The 18242-nt window shown below is 45.3% G+C and overlaps 1 protein-coding gene across 1 annotated transcript; it reads right to left on the bottom strand.

The window, feature by feature from the left end:
- Nucleotides 1-7450: 7450 nt before the first annotated feature.
- On the bottom strand, nucleotides 7451-12992 carry LOC146339888 (uncharacterized). Its single transcript, XM_084811895.1, has 3 exons — nucleotides 12237-12992; nucleotides 9102-11933; nucleotides 7451-7546 (listed from the first exon to the last, which is right to left on the bottom strand). The coding sequence occupies exons 1-3, from the start codon at nucleotides 12990-12992 to the stop codon at nucleotides 7451-7453; spliced, it is 3684 nt and encodes a 1227-aa protein (XP_084668021.1).
- Between the last annotated feature and the right edge of the window lie 5250 nt (nucleotides 12993-18242).

The following is an 18242-nucleotide window of genomic DNA, read 5'->3' as shown; positions in this document are numbered from 1 at the left end:
TACCCTTGGGTCCTCAGGATGCTACTGTTGTTTTAGCACCAAGCGAGCAGAGCACCTCCTCTCGGCGCTCTCCATCTGGTGCCACTCCCTGCATCTGCGCCGAGCATCCAGCAAGGCCCCATCCCCCACTCTCTCGCTACCAGGGTCACTATCTCTCTCAGGAATGCAGGCAGGAGGAATCTCTCCCTGCTGCTGTGCCTGTGAGCGATGAGCGAGTTCCTCTCCCACGGGTTGTTGCTCTTCCTCAGAATCAGAACTGCTCTGGGGCTCTATGGGCTCAGTTTCCACCCTGACAGGTGACATCGTAATGGTCACCTTAAACACCTTCTGATTAGGATCCTTAATCCCCTGTGTGGCTTGACAGTTTTTACTTTTTGTTTTAGTCTTTGAGAAAAGGAAAATTTATGCATGTCTAGCACAAAAGCCACTGGATGTAACTCTCTGAAATTTGGCAGATTCAGTCAGCTCCATAGGAGCTGCCAAGTCCCCCCAAATGTGGAAGAACAAAACAAAAAAAAGCTCTTTGCTTGGACAGATTTTCTTGAAAATAGTAAAATTTACCTGTGACTAGCACAAAATCCACTGGAGCTAACTGTCGGAAACTGGGCAGGTTCAATCAGCTCCATGGGGGTTACCAGGTTCCAAAATGTCATGAAATCATCATGCAAACTAAAAGAGCTATGGCTGTTTCTGTTTTCCAATGCAAGTCAATGGGAAAATGTAAAAAATGGCAATTAGGGCAGCTCAAAAGGTTTGGGGCACAGCTCAAAAAAGATCCAGGGCCCGTGCCCAGGTGAGCCCCTTCATGATGATGCCCCTGCTCCTTGGCAAGAATATGCATGCACTTTACCAGTGTGCATCTGTAGCTCCCGCACATTACTCTGAAGGATATGTGTGACCTTCCTCTTAGGATTATGGATGGGTGAATCCATCAAGCTCAGTTTCATTCAGGTCACTCTAAAATCTCTACTTTAAATTTTGCTGAGTATGAAATATCTGTCACACAAATGCACGGATGGAAGTAGGGATGGCGGAGAATTTCTCCCCGAAACTTCGGGGGGCCGAGCGCCAACGTGTTCGGCCCCCCAAACAAGTTTTGGGGAGAAATTCTCTATACCCCCCCGACCCCCGCACCCCCCCCCGGGACGGGACTTACCTTTCCCGAATGTCCCTCCCGGTGGCGGGTCCGGCCGGCGGTTCGTCAGGTCTTCGTCCGGGGCGGGAGTGGCAGCCGGTCTTTTGACCGGCTGCCGCCGCCACCATTCCAATAAAAGAAAAAAAAAACGCCCCCATGATAGGCTACGTGACGATTAACGTAGCCTATCACGGCTAGATTTGCAAAGTCAGCCGTGATAGGCTACATAAATCGTCACGTAGCCTATTACGGGTGACTTAAAAAAAAAAACCGCATACGGATAATGGCGGCCCCCATAGGGAGCCGCCATTCCCGTTCCTTATTTGGTCGCTGTAGTCTACGTAAAGATTTACGTAGACTACAGGGACCAAATAAGGAATGCGAATGGCGGCTCCCTATGGGGGCCGCCATTTGCGTACGCGCTTTTTTTTTTTTTTTAAGTCACCTGTGATAGGCTACATGACGATTTACGTAGCCTATCACGGCTGACTTTGCAGATCTAGCCGTGATAGGCTACGTTAATCGTCACGTAGCCTATCATGGGGGCGTGTTTTTTTTAACTTTTAATTTCGCGGCCGGGCGAGGCGCCTCCTCCCCGGCCTGAATTTCGGCCGGGCAATGCGGGAAGCCTCCCCCCCGGCCTGAACTTCGCGGGGAGAGCAGCGAAGCGCCTCCCCCCCACCGCGAAAAGCTGCGAGACCAAGTAAGTGACTTTCATGCATGCCTAGGTGGAAGTGAGTGTGACTGGTAGGATGGGCAAATCTGTCAAACTCAGTTTCACTCAGGTCCCCATTTTTCCAATGCTAAGTTAAGTCCATCCTGACTGGATTGCAATTTTTTTTTTGTCCACACAAATATTTCTCTGCAGTTTTGTACAAATATTTTTAAAACCTGCATTTTTGTTTCCTTTTTTTAAAAAATAAGATGTACCTTTTGTGTGCACACTTTCTAAAAAATCTGCACATTTCCCCCATTGGATTGTGCACTTTTTGTTACATTTTTGGGTACATTTTTTAAAAAGACACTTTTGTTTGCAAATTGCATTGCAAACTTTGAATATCACTGGCAAACTTCGTTCCAGTTCATGTCTAGGTTCTGGGAATGTGAATTTGGTAAGTTCGCATTGAAATGCAAAGCAAATGAATGTTTCACCCATCCATACTTTGGCTGTTACTAAAGGACAAAAGCAGACAGCACAAGTCATCCTTACCTCCAACACTCCTGACATGTTGTAGCATCCGAAATCACTCCTGGTTTCTTATTTATGTGACAAAAGAGCCGTTTGAATCTTATCAGCAACAGACAGTAACTCAGGGACTTTGGCATTTTTATCTGTACTGACTCAAATACCATTTCTGTTTCACTATAACTATTACAGCTTTATATACCAGCAATGTTTTTTTTATCTTAAATAGATGTAGTGTCCGTAAAATATATACAACTGGCAATTTAAACATATTGATGGCATCTAGGGAACATCTTTTGGCACTAACAATTTAAAGCTTAATGGAAGCTTTTCTGGCAGCTCTGAATGTGTAGATAGACTGAGACCTAATTAATGTCTACTCTGCACTGACCTATATGGCCCACTAATCGGGCAATTTTTTTTCAGTCCAGCCAGACTCTCTCTCTCAATCTCTCAATCTCTCAATTTCTCAATCTCTCCCCCTCCCTCCCCAAAAAAATAGATCTGTGCAAGCTGAACTGTCACAAGTATTTTGCATACACTGATAATTTGTACTTGAGATGACCAGCCTGCACAACTGGTTCACTGGACACAACTTAAATCTATGCTGAAAATGAAAAGATGCATGGAATAAAATAACCCCAGTTAACATACTTGGGGTTTGACCTTTTTTCACCTGAATTACTGGCAGGGTTTGGATGATGATGAATGTTACTTTCTAGGAATGAACAGATTTTCCATGTTCCTCTATTGTCCCATGGGTTCACTCTGCCCTGTGTTCCACATCTTCTGGATTCTGGTTTACCTAAGTTATTTATTTATTTAAACTACCTGTAGACTGCTTGATACCCTAAGATTTCTAAGTGGTTTACATAAAGATACATATTTGTTGTTGTTCAGTCGTTACGTCGTGTCCGACTCTTCGTGACCCCATGGACCATAGCACGCCAGGCCTTCCTGTCCTCCACTCTCTCCCAGAGTGTGCTCAAATTCATATTCATTGCATCAGTGATGCTATCTAGCCATCACATCCTCTGCCGTCCCCTTCTCCTTTTGCCTTCAATCTTTCCCAGCATCAGGGAAATGCTGATGGGAAACCCTGATGCAGGGAAACCCAGCATCAGGGTCTTTTCCAGTGACTTTTCTCTTCGCATTAGGTGGCCAAAATATTTGAGCTTCAGCTTCAGTATCTGTCCTTCCAATGAGCACTCAGGGTTGATTTCCTTTAGGATGGACTGATTTGACCTCCTTGCAGTCCAGGGGACTCGTAAGAGTCTTCTCCAGCACCACAGTTCGAAAGCATCAATTCTTTGGCACTCAGCCTTTCTTATAGTCCAGTTCTCACAGCCATATGTTGCTACTGGGAAAACTATAGCTTTGATTATACGAATCTTTGTCGGCAAGGTGATATCTCTGCTTCTTACTATGCTGTCTAGGTTTGCCATAGCTTTCCTCCCAAGGAGCAAGCGTCTTTTGATTTCATGGCTACAGTCACCATCTGTGGTGATCTTGGAGCCCAAGAAAATAAAATCTGTAATGGCTTCCATTTCTTCCCCTTCTATATGCCAGGAAGTGATGGGGCCAGATGCCATGATCTTAGTTTTTTTAATGTTGAGTTTCAAACCAGCTTTTGCACTCTCCTCTTTCACCCTCAACAAGAGGCTCTTTAGATCCTCTTCGCTTTCTGCCATTAGGGTGGTATCATCTGTGTATCTGAGGTTGTTGATAATTCTCCCGGCAATCTTAATTCCGACCTGTGATTCATCCAACCCGGTGTTTCTCATGATGTACTCTGCATATAAGTTAAATAAGCAGGGCAACAATATACAGCCTTGTTGTACTCCTTTCCCAATTTTGAAACAATCGGTTGTTCCATGTCCGGTTGTTTTTGAGATTGTACCCCAGTACTGCTTTTCCCACCCTTTTGTTGACTATGACTGCTACTCCATTTCTTCTAAGGGATTCTTGCCCACAGTGGTAGATATAATGGTCACCTGAATTAAATTCGCCCATGCCTGTCCATTTTAGTTCGCTGATTCCCAAGATGTCGATGTTCAATCTTGCCATCTCATGTTTGACCACCTCAAGCTTACCTTGATTCATTGATCTTACATTCCAGGTTCCTAATCAATATTGTTCTTTACAGCATCAGATTTTCTTTTCACCACCAGACACATCCACAGCTGAGTGTCCTTTCGTCTTTGGCCCAGCCGCTTCACTCTTTCTGGCGCTACTTGGAAATTCCCTCTGCTCTTCCCCAGTAGTATATTGGACACCTTCCGACCTGAGGGGCTCATCTTCCGGCGTCATATCTTTTAGCCTTGTGATATGTTCCATGGGGTTTTCTTGGCAAGAATCCTGGAGTGGGTTGCCATTTCCTTCTCCAGTGGATCACATTTTGTCAGAACTCTCCACCATGACCTATCCATCTTGGGTGGCCCTACATAGCATAGCTTATGGCTTCACTGAGTTACGCAAGCCCCTTTGCCACAACAAGGCAGTGATCCATGAAGGGGAAAGATATAATACAATATAAAAGCCAATATGAAAACAATATAAAATAAATACACTAAAATATTACAACAAAAATATTAAAATAAGCAATGTCATGGTCAGTTACAAATCAGGCTAGGCCTGAGTAAACAGGTGCATCTTCAAGAGGTGTTTAAAGCTCACCATATTTTCCACCTCTCAAACCACACATGGGAAAGCATTCCAGGGGGTGGGTGCCACTATCGAGAAGGTCCACATATATGCCATAACCTGGAGACACACCTCCCACACAGGTTGTGGGAGGAGCAATGCCTCCTCAGAAAATTGCAGAGGTTGATTTGGTCTATATAGGGGAGGAGGTTGGCTAAATATCCTGGTCTTATTTAGGACTTTGTTTATCATCTTAGCTGATGCCAAGAAAGAGGAACAAATAGATCCAGCCACAAGCCGCTCCAGAACTATGCAAACGGGAGGGAAAAGAACAATTGCCTGGCAGCACAAATGGAAGAATTAAGTGGCCTTCCTTACTGACCAGCTGCCAGATTAAGAGAAGGCAACCTTCCATTTTCAAAATATCCTCAAAGCAACTCATAATACAAGTATAACACTAAAACAGCTGATGATCAAAACATCAGCCATCCCAATTATCAGGAAAGGTTAAATAATTAATTAATAATTAATTAGTTATCAGGAAAGGTTAAATAATGCACAACATCTCCCAAAAGGATATAGTTTGAAGGCCGGCTAAATAAAAATGTCTGGATGGCCTTTTTGAAAAGACCCATCACACAAATCAGAAATATTATGGATGGCACAAAGCCTCTATGTAGGGTTTGCACACACATATGCTAGCCCATTACAAAGGGCTCAGACTTCCTTTGAGGTTCAGGCCCAGTTTGTGATGGGTTTGCCTCACTGCGCCCTCCCTTTCCCACCCAAATGTGTCTAGCGGAGTTAACAGCAGCAGATCTTTTATGTGGATAATTACAGATAAGAAATGGCACATGTATTTATTTATTTGTTATTTGTTTATTTGTTTATTCATTACATTTCCATATCTCCCCATAGCCAAAGCTCCCTACATCATCAGGAAAGCATACACTAAAATGTGGTTCAGCATTAGGGTTGCCACTTTTTCCATCTGTACTGCTTGGTAGGTGGAAAGATATGGCTGATTCCAGAAGGAGGTGCTGAGGGATTATTGCTCTATTTCTTGGCAGTTATGGTTTGGGGTTCTACAAGGCTTTATTTTAGTCCCTCATGCTGTTCAACATCTACATGAAACATGGGAGAGGTAATGTGGACTGGAGTGTCATCTATATGCAGATGATGCTCGGTTCTGTCTCTCCTTTTTCGTCCAATCCAGGTAAGGCAGTGGGTGTTCCAAATCAGTACCTGAATGTGGTAATGGATTGGATGAGGGTCAATAATCTGAGACTCAATCCAGACAACATGGAGGTACTATTAGTGGGTGGTTCACCGCTCTGGCTGAGAGATGTTCAACCTGTTCGGGAGGGGTTGTACCCTCTAAAGCACGTTTGTAGTTTGGGGGTGCTCCTGGATCCAAGATGATCATGGGAGGCACAGGTGGCCTTGTAGCAGAAATCAAAGTCAGAGAGACCACGGAGTGAAGGAAAATGAGGGCTTCTTTATTTAACGCGCGGGCTTAAGGCTGGAATCGTTTCCAAAGAGCCAGAAGCCCTGAACTATGGTTACATATTTATTTTATAGTAATGATGACATACATGCGACCCTTTCTCCCGTCCCCTCTTTCGTGGTTTTGCAGTTATCACAGTTGTTTACAGTACAGGAAGTGGGCCACAGGATGTTCTATCTTAAGACATGGTTACAGCCTGCAGTAAGCAAAATGTTACAGGCATGACTAGGTTGTGCAATCAAGCTTGCTGACAAAGGGCAGTTTCTTCATTGCTGATCTGTTGCTAAACTATACTAACGTTGCAGAAATATAAGACCCCTCAGTCTGGCCTTAAATATGGCTACTACATTCCCCCCTTAAATGCATAATTTTCCTTACAATTATAGCATTTCTCAGCAACCTAGGTTATTTTATATCTTGCAGTGCTAACAGCGTATAGCGGGCAGCAGTCTTTGAGGTTAAGGCATTCAGCATATTTTTCAGGCAACGTATAAACCAGGGGATACAGAGACATAACAGTATTCCCATTAACACTACAGGCAGAATTAGAACAAATGCCGCCTTGAGCCAATTAAGATTTGGAATCCAAGAGGTCAGCCAGTCAAGCCAATCATTTTTCCCTATTGTGATATCGGCCACAATTTGGTGCAGTCTGTTGATTTGTTTATCTATAGCATTGCTATTGTCAGATAAATTGAAACAACAGAGGTTCTGATGGGTTTCACAACCTAAATGATGAAGGAGGTAGAGGTAATCTATACCAGCCCTGTTTTCTAGCACAGCACCTCTTAGGTCATGGAATTCTTTATTGAGCAAGGACAGAGCTTGTGAGGTGGCGTTTATACTTTTTGCCATGGCACAGGCCAACCGGTTAACCTCTAGACCATTTTCTAAGGCTAGCCCCCCAATCCCAACTAATGATACTGCTAATGCCAGCTTTTCTGAATCGGAGTAAAGTCGCAAATGGCTATTACAATCTTCAGTCAGCTTTAAAGCTCGACGTTGTCGGTGATGGGCTTTCTTTATCGGCCACGGGGGAAGAAAAGGGGCTAGGCGACTGAGGCAACATGGCTGGCTGTCGGACAAGTTGGCTGGAATAAATGACCACGTACGGGAACCACAGGTCCAAAACCATCCATCAGGTAAAAGTACATGTGCAAAATTAAAGGGAATATCCTGAACTGTTTTGCAATTTATGGATGGACCAGGGACAATTTTACATCTTTTTTTACAATTAATCATTCGTGCACACGTAGCATTTGTAGCGGCGACAATAGGGGTGTTTAAATAGAACTCTGCAGGGGGTAGAGTTTTTGAGACAGTACCCCATGAAGGATTATGAGAATAAGACAAATCTGTAGTATAACCCCTAATTTCTATTTTATCAGGTTGTCTACAGACAGGTATTAGACATGTGCTAATGAGCTTACTGGTGGGTAGGTTCTTTGGGAGGCAGAAGTGGGTGATTCCAGTGATGTTAGCTAAGTGTAGCCAATAGTTTTCAGCTAACTTTTGGGGCAGACCTTCTTCTTTAAAGACACCGCCTTGTGGGAATTTCTTTTTCTCTTTTATATCAGGCAAGAAATTTGGGACATCACTTTCTAGAACCTCTCTTTTATCTACACCAGGTCCCCCTTTTCTACATGCTGTTAGAGAAACATAATTTACTACTACTAATATTACTAGCTTAGCAGCACCCATACTTGATCTTCTTGGGATCTGACCGTACGCTGGACAGCTAATTCCCTGGTTAGCTGCAGTAAGGCCTAGTCCCCTTTTTCAATTCTCCAGTTGCAGATCTGACCATACGCTGGGTGGACAGTCTCCCGGTGTGTCCACAGTAGGGTCTAGTCTGAATCTTCTTACTGTTTTTTCAAAGTGATCTTTAAAGGATTTTCAGGATTCCTGTTTATAGTCCATTCCCCCTCCCTTGCCCTCTTGACTCGCGTCCAGTGTATCCAGGGCTTAATTCCAGCTACTTTTACAGCTGTAGGGGTGGAAAGTATAACAGTATTTGGTCCTTTCCATTTGGGAATCAGAGGGTCATCTCTCCATTCTTTGATCCACACCTCGTCCCCTGGTTGGAAGGGATGAATTTCTGTAATGGGAATTGGGGGTCGGTTCTCCAAGACAAACCGGCGTTGATCTTGGAGAACTTTGCCCAGTGCTTGAATTTCTTGCCTTAGACTGACATTTGCTAGTTCTTGTAGGTCTCCTCTTAACCCAACTAATATTTGAGGAGGCCTGCCGTACATTAACTCAAAAGGGGACAAACCAGTAATTTTGTGAGGGGTACAGCGAATTCTAAACAGAGCTAAGGGCAACATTTCTGTCCATTTTCTCTTAGTTTCTTGACATAACTTGGCTAAGTGGGTCTTAAGGGTTCGATTCATCCTCTCTACTTGTCCAGAACTTTGCGGACGGTAAGCACAATGGAGTTTCCATTGAATGCCAAGTAACGAGTTAATTTCTTGTAATATTTTGTCAATAAAAGCAGGACCATTATCAGATCCAATGAATAGAGGTAGGCCATGTCTAGGGATAATGTCCCTCATTAAGGCCCTTATAACTTCTCTAGCTTTTTCAGTCCGGGTGGGATAGGCTTCTACCCATTTGGTATAAGTACATACAAAAACTAATAAGTGGCGATAATGTCCTGCTTTGGGCATGTCGGTGAAATCGACCACTAGGGCTTCAAAAGGGAGAGAACCATATTGCTGAATTCCTGGTGGAGGCCCTTTTCCTTGTCTTGGATTATTTTTGGAACATTCTACACATCGCGCAGACGCTGAATTGGCAAGGCCGTGCATGCCATTGATGTAAACTTGCTTCTGTAGCAAGGCTGCCAGGGCAGTTTTTCCTAGATGAGTAGCTTTGTGTGCCATTTGTACAATACTCCAAGCGAGCCGATGAGGTACATAGATTCGTCCATCTGGCAACTCCCACCACTTTTTGGCTGTTTTTTTAGCTTGGAGGGAATTAACAGCCATCTGATCTTCTTCTGGAGTATATGCTGGACACATATCCGCCAAGTTGACTTGGAACAGCGGAGTTGCTATGACTGTTACTTCTTCTCTTTCTATATTTTGTCCCTTTTGGAGGGCAGCCTGTTTTGCTACTTGATCTGCCCATCTATTTCCTTTTGCTACATCGCTGGTCCCTTTTTGATGTCCGCGGCAATGCATTACCGCTACTTGTTTAGGGTGCCATACAGCATCTAATAAAGCAGATATTTCTGCAACGTTTTTGAGACCTTGGCCAACTGAATTTATTAATCCTTTTTCACGATACAATGCTCCATGGGCGTGGAGGGTAGTGAAGGCATACTTGGAGTCCGTGTAAATATTGACGGTAAGTCTAGCGGCTAATGTGAGAGCTCGAATAAGAGCAATTAATTCTGCTCTTTGGGCTGAGGTTCCTACAGGCAAGGGATTGGCCTCAATGACTTTGTCGTTTGTTACTATTGCATAGCCGGCATACCTTTTTCCATTTTGGACAAAACTGCTTCCATCGGTAAAATAAGTGACATCTGGGTGTGGCCAAGGACTATCACGCAAGTCTGGACGGCTGGAGTAAACTTCATCCATAGTTTTGATGCAGTCGTGTTCGGGCTGACTTCCTGGCGCTATTGGTAGTAACGTAGCTGGATTTAAGTTGGATGACACTTCTAACTTGATACGCGGGTTCTCACAGAGCATGGCTTGGTATTTGGTCATGCGCTCATTGGTGAACCAATAATTCCCCTTGTATTCCATCAGAGTGAGTACTGCATGTGGAACTCGAACAGTTAATTCTTGTCCCATTGATAATTTATCTGCTTCTTGGACTAAGAGGGCTGTTGCTGCAATGGCCTTTAAACATGCTGGCCAGCCTTTTGCGACCGGGTCTAATTGCTTAGATAAATATGCAACAGGTCGCTGCCAGGAGCCTAGCTGCTGTGTTAGTACTCCTACAGCTACATTGTCTCGCTCGTGCACATACAGTAGAAAAGGCTTAGTCACATCAGGCAGTCCTAGAGCTGGCGCTTGGAGTAGTGCTGTTTTAATATTTTTGAAAGCTTTTTTCTGGGACTCTTCCCACTGAAACGGTGCCGTCTCGGGGCCTTTAGTAGCTTCATACAAGGGCTTGCACATGACAGCGAAGTTAGGAATCCAAATTCTACAGAATCCAGCGGCCCCCAGAAACTCTCGCACTTGTTTTCTAGTGGCCGGCTCAGGCAAGGCACACACAGTCTCTTTTCGTTCGGGGCCCAATTCTCGCTGATGTTGAGACACTATAAACCCTAGATATCGCACCTGGGTTTTACATAGCTGCGCCTTTTTCCGGGACACTTTGTATCCCCGTTCCCACAAAAGGTGTAACAATTCTCGTGTCCCTTGCCAACACTCAAGTTCCGATGATGCTGCAAGAAGCAAATCATCTACGTACTGCAACAGAACTCTTTTTCCCGGTTCCGAATGGAAATTTTGAAGGTCTTGACTTAGGGCAGTCCCAAACAACGTAGGGGAGTTTTTAAAACCTTGTGGTAAACGACACCAAGTTAATTGGGTTTTTCTCCCTGTCAGTTGATCTTCCCACTGAAATGCAAAGATAGCTTGACTTGTGGGAGCCAGTCGGATGCAGAAGAAAGCATCTTTCAGGTCTAAAATAGTAAAATGAGTAGCTTCGGATGGAATTAATCCTAGCAAGACATAGGGATTTGGGACGACTGGATGTATTGTCACGGTTGCTTGGTTGACCATCCTCAGGTCTTGCACTGGACGGTATTCTTCAGTGCCGGGCTTCTTCACTGGCAGAAGGGGTGTATTCCACGGTGACTGACATTCTCGGAGTATCCCATATTTTAGTAGACGATCTAGGTGCTTCTGTATTCCTAGTATCGCCTGGCGTGGCAGTGGATACTGTCGCACATGTACTGGTATTGCTCCTGGTTTTAACTCAACTACAACTGGAGGCACACATCTGGCCATTCCTGGAGGGTTATCTTCCGCCCATACTCCAGGCACCTGAAAGGCTTGCCATGGCTCTTCATCAAGAACTGGCATGGTCCAATGTAGTCTCCACTCTTCCTCTTGCGGATAAGTGAGTGTCAAAAGCTTGCCCTTCTGAGGCTGCCGAAAGGCTACAGTCGCTGTTCCGTCTTCTTCAAAGGATATTTGGGCCCTTAATTTTGATAACAAATCTCGTCCTAATAATGGCATTGGACACTCGGGCAGATATAAAAACTGATGCTTTACTATATGGCTCCCAAGCTGACAAGTCCTTTGTTGTAACAAATGCCTTTCCTCTACTACTCCAGTCGCCCCTACTACTCGTACCTTTTGATGGGTGAGGGGTGCCACTGGGTAGGTTATTACAGAGGAGGCCGCTCCGGTGTCTATCATAAAATTAATATTTCGGCCCCCAACAGTGGCGGTGACCAAGGGCTCCCCGGGGCCAAGATGAAGGGGGCCCGGTCTGTCCTATTCGAGACTTTCTGTCACGGCCATCCCCGTGAAAGGATTCATCTCATATCTCTCTGTGGACTCTCCTTGCCTCTGCCAATTATTAGGCTGCCAGCTTGGCTGCCCCCCTGCTCGCCCTTGGTATTCTCCTTGATTCCCTTCTTGGTACATTGATGGTCCACCTTGACACTCACGCCACCAATGTCCATCTTTTCCACACTGTGCACACTGATTTCTCCTCAAAAGTTCTCTTCTTCCTCTTCCACGTCCTCTTTGCCCTCTGCCTCTTCCCCTGCCTCTTTCTCCAGTTTGTGGCCCTACTAGTGCTGCAGCTAGTAGTTCTGCCTTTTTAACCATTCTCTTCTCTTTCTCTTTCTTTTCTTCTTGGTCTCGATTCACATACACTTTCTGAGCAACTTCTAAGAGTTCTGTCAAATTTTTTCCTGCAAACCCAGTCAACTTTTGAAGCTTTTTCCGGATGTCCTTGTAACTTTGGGCTACGAAAGCCATGTTGACTACCTTCAGGTTATCTGGGGCTTCGGGGTCGAGGGGGGTATACTGGCGATATGCATCTAAGAGGCGTTCTAAATACTCTCCAGGGGCTTCGGTTGCGCCTTGCAGCACTTCGGAGACTTTGGTCATATTTATAGACTTCTTCATACCCGCCCTCATAGCCTGCAACAGCAGGGTTTGATACTGGGTAAGACGCTCTAATCCCGCAGGGGTATTTGGATCCCAACGGGGATTCTCTAAGGGCACTCTTTCTCTCATCCATCCTTGGGGGTTTACATGGTTTTCAGGAGCCCTTTCTAAGGCAATACGCTCTACCTGTTGATGGATTCGTCGCCTTTCTTCTGTGGTAAATAATGTCAATAGAAGCTGTTGGCAATCTTGCCAATTGGGCATATGCGAGGCCATAATACTAGAGCATAGCTCTACTAACTCATGAGGTTTTGTAGTATAGGAGGCATAATGGGTTTTCCAATTTAATAAGTCTGAGGTTGTAAAAGGCGCATAGGTATAAGCTTGAACTGGAATATAATGCGCCTCTGCCTCTGGGTCCGGGTTATGCACCATCTGGGTTACTTGCCTCAGGGGAAATAAAAGTTGAGCTTCGTTTTCCGACTGACGAACAGTAGGTGAGCTCTCTTCATCACTTTGTTGGAACAAACATCTTTTCTTAAGGGCATTTGCTGATTTTACTAAATCTGCAGCCCAATTCCTTAAACTTTCCAGTTCTTCAGTTTCCTTACTTAACGCTGTTTGAGGCGATAAAAGAGAACCTTCAGACCCTACAGAAATAGACGTCTCTGCAGGCATCATGGGGGAGTTGGGGGCAGTAGTTGAAAGCGGCGAATTATTGCCTGCTAGGCTTGAAGCCGATGGTGACAGTTCCAAATCGAAACGTGGGGCTATGGTACGGTTTCTGCGGGGAGGCCGGGGAGACGACATAGGCTCAGGAACTCCTGTGTTTTGACGCGGCGGCCTCACGGTGACATGGGCCCGCGGTGGGAGTGGGGCATAGGCGGGTGGCAACGCCGTTAGCTCTGTTAAGTCTTCATTTGGGGCGTCTAACACTGGTTGCATTTTATTGGCTATCTTTTCCTTTCTAAGCACTAAAATTTTGGCCTGGGTTTCTAAGCATTTCTTAAGCCAGGGGGGAGAGGTGCAGACCACAGAATCCCATGAGTCAATGTAGGGAAATTGGTCTGGATGCCCAGGCTCCCCTACCACAATGGCATATACACGACTAATTGAGCTAAGATCTAAAGAGCCTTCAGTGGGCCATCCCACACCAAAAGACGGCCACTCTACTTCACACAAGGTTCGCAACCGTTGTGGAGTCATGGGGGGGTCACCATAATCTCCACTGAAACCCTTCTTAAAATTCTTTAACATACATCCCAAGGGGGTGCAAGGTTTGCTTCCCCCTCCACCCATATCCTCCCTCCTAAATTGAAAACAGACACAATTAGGGAATAGGGATTGGTCAGTGAGTAAGGGGTCTCACTGGCCGACACAAGAGGATTTTATACACCACGCACTTTGCTACTGGTCTGGGCACCCGGACGGTCAACGGTATGCTTCAGAAACCGCAGTAGCCACTCACACAGTCATCATTCTCTCCACTACATCCATATGTCCCTGCCACCCACTTTTCCCACTTTGTACCAGAGCGAAAAACGGCTTCCCCAGCTTCCTACTGAGTACTTGAGTACTGGCGTGCTGGGTACTGGCGCCCACTCGGGGGTGTGATCAGGCCCCCCTTCTACTCGCAAGGAGTAGGTTCTTTTGTATACGTATACCACCAACACTGACCTTTTTCATAAGGCGGGGCCCTCTTTTTTTCTGCCCAGTGGCCTTTCTCCCTAAAGGCGGGGCCCTCTTTTCTCATATACTTGCCTTTTTCCTGAAGGCTTCCAATGTGGGTTTCAACGCAATTTCAGCTGCGATACAGGCAGGGCTCAAATTCCTTTCTCCGCTCGCAGGGGTTCCCTTGATGCTCACAGCCGTTCAGGAGATCCCGGCGCAAGTGGTCTCCCGTTCACCCGACAAAAAGGTCGGTGGCGCCAAGAAGGGAAAATGTGCGCCGAGGTCTCCCTCCTGGTGTGGCGAAGAAGAGCAGGCAAGTGCCACCTGTCTGGCTTAGAGCTGCCACATCCGAGTCACGGCACCATTTATGTAGCAGAAATCAAAGTCAGAGAGACCACGGAGTGAAGGAAAATGAGGGCTTCTTTATTTAACGCGCGGGCTTAAGGCTGGAATCGTTTCCAAAGAGCCAGAAGCCCTGAACTATGGTTACACATTTCTTTTATAGTAATGATGACATACATGCGACCCTTTCTCCTGTCCCCTCTTTCGTGGTTTTGCAGTTAGCACAGTTGTTTACAGTACAGGAAGTGGGCCACAGGATGTTCTATCTTAAGACATGGTTACAGCCTGCAGTAAGCAAAATGTTACAGGCATGACTAGGTTGTGCAATCAAGCTTGCTGACAAAGGGCAGTTTCTTCATTGCTGATCTGTTGCTAAACTATACTAACGTTGCAGAAATATAAGACCCCTCAGTCTGGCCTTAAATATGGCTACTACATCCTCAGCGGCACAGCTTTGGCTGATGTATCATCTATATTTGGACAAGATAGCCTAGCTAGTTATCTACACTCTGGTAACCTCTTGTTTGGATTATAGCAATGCATTGTACATGGAGCTGTCTTTGGTTTGAAAATAGTCCAGAAACTTCAGCTGCTCCAAAATAGGACAACAATATGGTTAACAGGCTCCTGGTAGGAATGTCAGAGGAATCTGCATGAGGGGTGAAGTTCATCAAGCGTTCAACAGCTCAGCTCCCTGGACTCCGGCTCACTTACCCATGAGCTAGCCAACTCGATCTGTGTTGAGTCAGGCCAGTTTGTGGATTTGGGGGTTGCTTTTTTCCCCCCTTACATCAACATTTATGAAAATTGTGGCTGTAATTTGCTTAATTTGCACAAATAGAGGCCGTAATATACTTAATTTGTTCAACCTGCACCCACAATTTGCATAAATGGCAACTGAAAAAAAAAAACACGTGATGAAGTTCCTGGATTTCAGGAAAAAGCCTGTGGCTCAGCTCGCAAATGCAAGCCAAGCCAGGACTCCTGGGAAATCTGGAGAGCCCCCAAAGAGCTAGGTTTCTCCCGCAACAGCTATCCCTACTAGTTCTTGGTTGATATGATCATATTACACCAGTGCTTCATGATCTGCACTGGCTTCCAGTCCGCTTCCAGGTCCAATTCAAAGTGCTGGTATCAACATGCAAAACCCTAAACAGTTTGTGGCCAGGTTACCTGAAGGATCATCTCCTTCCATATATACCTGCGTGGACCCTAAGATCATCCTCAAAGGCCCTTCTCCTGGTGCCCCCACCAAATAGGTGAAGTGGGTGACTGCTAACAAAAAAGCCTTTTCAATGGTGGCACTCTAGTTGTGGAATGACCTCCCCAGAGAGGCTTGCCTGGCACCTATGTTGTGGCCTTTTTTTGCACCAGGGGAGGACCTGTCTATTATCTCAGGCTCTTCAGTTTGTCAAAACAGCATTAGTGCTTTTTCGATCTTGCAGTGCTCCTGTTCTTTAGTTTAGTTTTTACTTTGGCTTTATTCAGTTGCTGTTTTAAAACTTCCTTAGGTTCCTACATTATGTTTTATTATGTTTTTATACTGTATGGTTTTAAGCTTTATTTTGTGACCCACCAGAGAGCTTTGGCTGTTGGGCAGTATAGGAATGGAAAAACTTAATAAAATATGAGTTGAATATTTTCCTGGAATAGAGATACAGCAATGTGACGCTACACCTGTTGTCTTTCTGCCTGTCATCCATGTGTTAAAGGCACAGCAGCCCTGTTGTAAAAATGATGGCAATACTGTTTAACATGGAGCCTCTCTGCATGTCCTTTATTCTGTCTCTACCTGGTTCTTTGCTTTGGTGAAAGAGAAATTCCCAGGAGAAAAAATATTTCCAAAATATTAGTGACCTTTTTATTTTTATTTTATTTTCTTTTTGCAAGAACTCATTAGCATTGTTTAGAGATTTGTGGCCTTGGTCAGCCTCCTTTTGCTAACACAGAACATTAATGCATCTGACCATGGGTGTGTGTTTTTTTGCCCTTTAATGCATTTATTAATTAAGATACTATCTCATTTTATGCAGAGAGCTCTTTCATCTCCAAGCATTTGAAGCAAATCCTGTATATATACATACTCCCCCCCTTCCACCACCACCCTCCCCCCAAAAAACCCAGCACTAACTTGAAGGTCAACAATTTCACACAGCCGTAAACGTTCAAGCCCTTGATAATGGGATGTCAATTTGCAAATGCAGGAAGGGGCAAAGAAAAAGCCATTTCTAAATATGCCATTTTCTTTCTGAATTGTGTCAGCAATATCAGCTGCATATTAAACTAGTTCGCTTCATTTCAATGGCATGCCACAGAACCTGCTTCAATCCATTAGGACTGAGTACCGGAGGCCAGAGTGCAAACTTTGCCTGTGCGAAAGTGGCAAGCATCACAACTAGGGATGTCAGAGAATTCTGCCACGGATCTTGGTGAGGCCGAATGCCAGTGCATTCGGCCCCCTGAACTTCGTGGTGGAACGGCCTGCCCCCCGCAGATCCCTCCTGGGATGAGACTTACCTGGAGTGGATGTTCCAGACAGCGGCGGCTCCAGCGGCGGCTTCGGCGGAGGCGACGGCGGCTGGTCTTCCGACCGGCTGCCACCGCCACCACCATTTGCAGTCTCCCCCCCACCCTCATTCATGATAGGCTACGTAAAGACTTACATAGCCTATCATGTCTGGGTTAAAAATAAAAAAAACACGTACGCAAATGGCGGTGGCTACGGCTGCCGCCATTTGCGTTTGCTATTTTTGATTGTCTTAGTCTATGTAAATATTTACGTAGACTAAGACGGCAAAACTAAGGGGGAACGCAAATAGCGTCCGCTACGCTATTTGCGTTCCCCCTTAGTTTCGCCATCTTAGTCTAGTAAATATTTACGTAGACTAAGACGGTGAAAATAAAGGGGAATGCAAATAGCGTCCGCTACACTATTTGCGTTCCCCCTTAGTTTCGCCGCCTTAGTCTACGTAAATATTTACGTAGACTAAGACAACCAAAAATAGGGAACGCAAATGGCGGCGGCCATAGCCACCGCCATTTGCGTACGTGTTTTTTTATTATTTTTAACCCTGACGTGATAGGCTACGTAAGTCTTTACGCCATTTGCGTATTTTATTTTATTTTTAACCCAGACGTGATAGGCTACGTAAGTTTTTACGTAGCCTATCACGGCTGAATACAGGGACACAACCAGCGGCGGCTATGGCTATTTGCGTCCCTGCTAGCCAGCGGCTGGATGTCTGGCTGCTGGCGGAGCCAGCCAGCGGCTTCGCGGAATCCTTGCGGAGCGGAGCCAGCCATCCAGGATTCCGGGGGGAGGCGCTCCGCACCTCCCCCCCCCCGGTGGAACCCGGCAGAGCCAGGTAAGGGGGGTTTCATACATCCCTAAACTGCTTGTGAGAAGTTAAACAATTAGTGCAGTTAATGAGCACATCACAGTAGATAATCCTGACTGTTTACACTGACCTATTGCCATTCAGCTCTGCAGTCTCTCTTTATCATCTAATAAAAATGCTGCCATTGTCTAAAAAAAAAAAACTTGAGAGGCTGTGGTGGAGGTGGTGATATTATTATTATCACCATCGTTATTCTAAGGTATGGCTTATTAATAGCTTTGTATCTGCAATAATTCCTTATTTAGACTGGAGGAAAAGAATAATCCCGTTTAAG

The sequence above is a fragment of the Heloderma suspectum genome, chromosome 7 (assembly GCF_057233095.1).
Source record: "Heloderma suspectum isolate Gila_16-S chromosome 7, 16-S_ref, whole genome shotgun sequence".
In the NCBI taxonomy this organism is placed as follows: Eukaryota; Metazoa; Chordata; class Lepidosauria; order Squamata; family Helodermatidae; genus Heloderma; species Heloderma suspectum.
The sequence above is the reverse complement of the archived record's forward strand: the minus strand, read 5'-3'. Positions and strand labels throughout refer to the sequence as shown.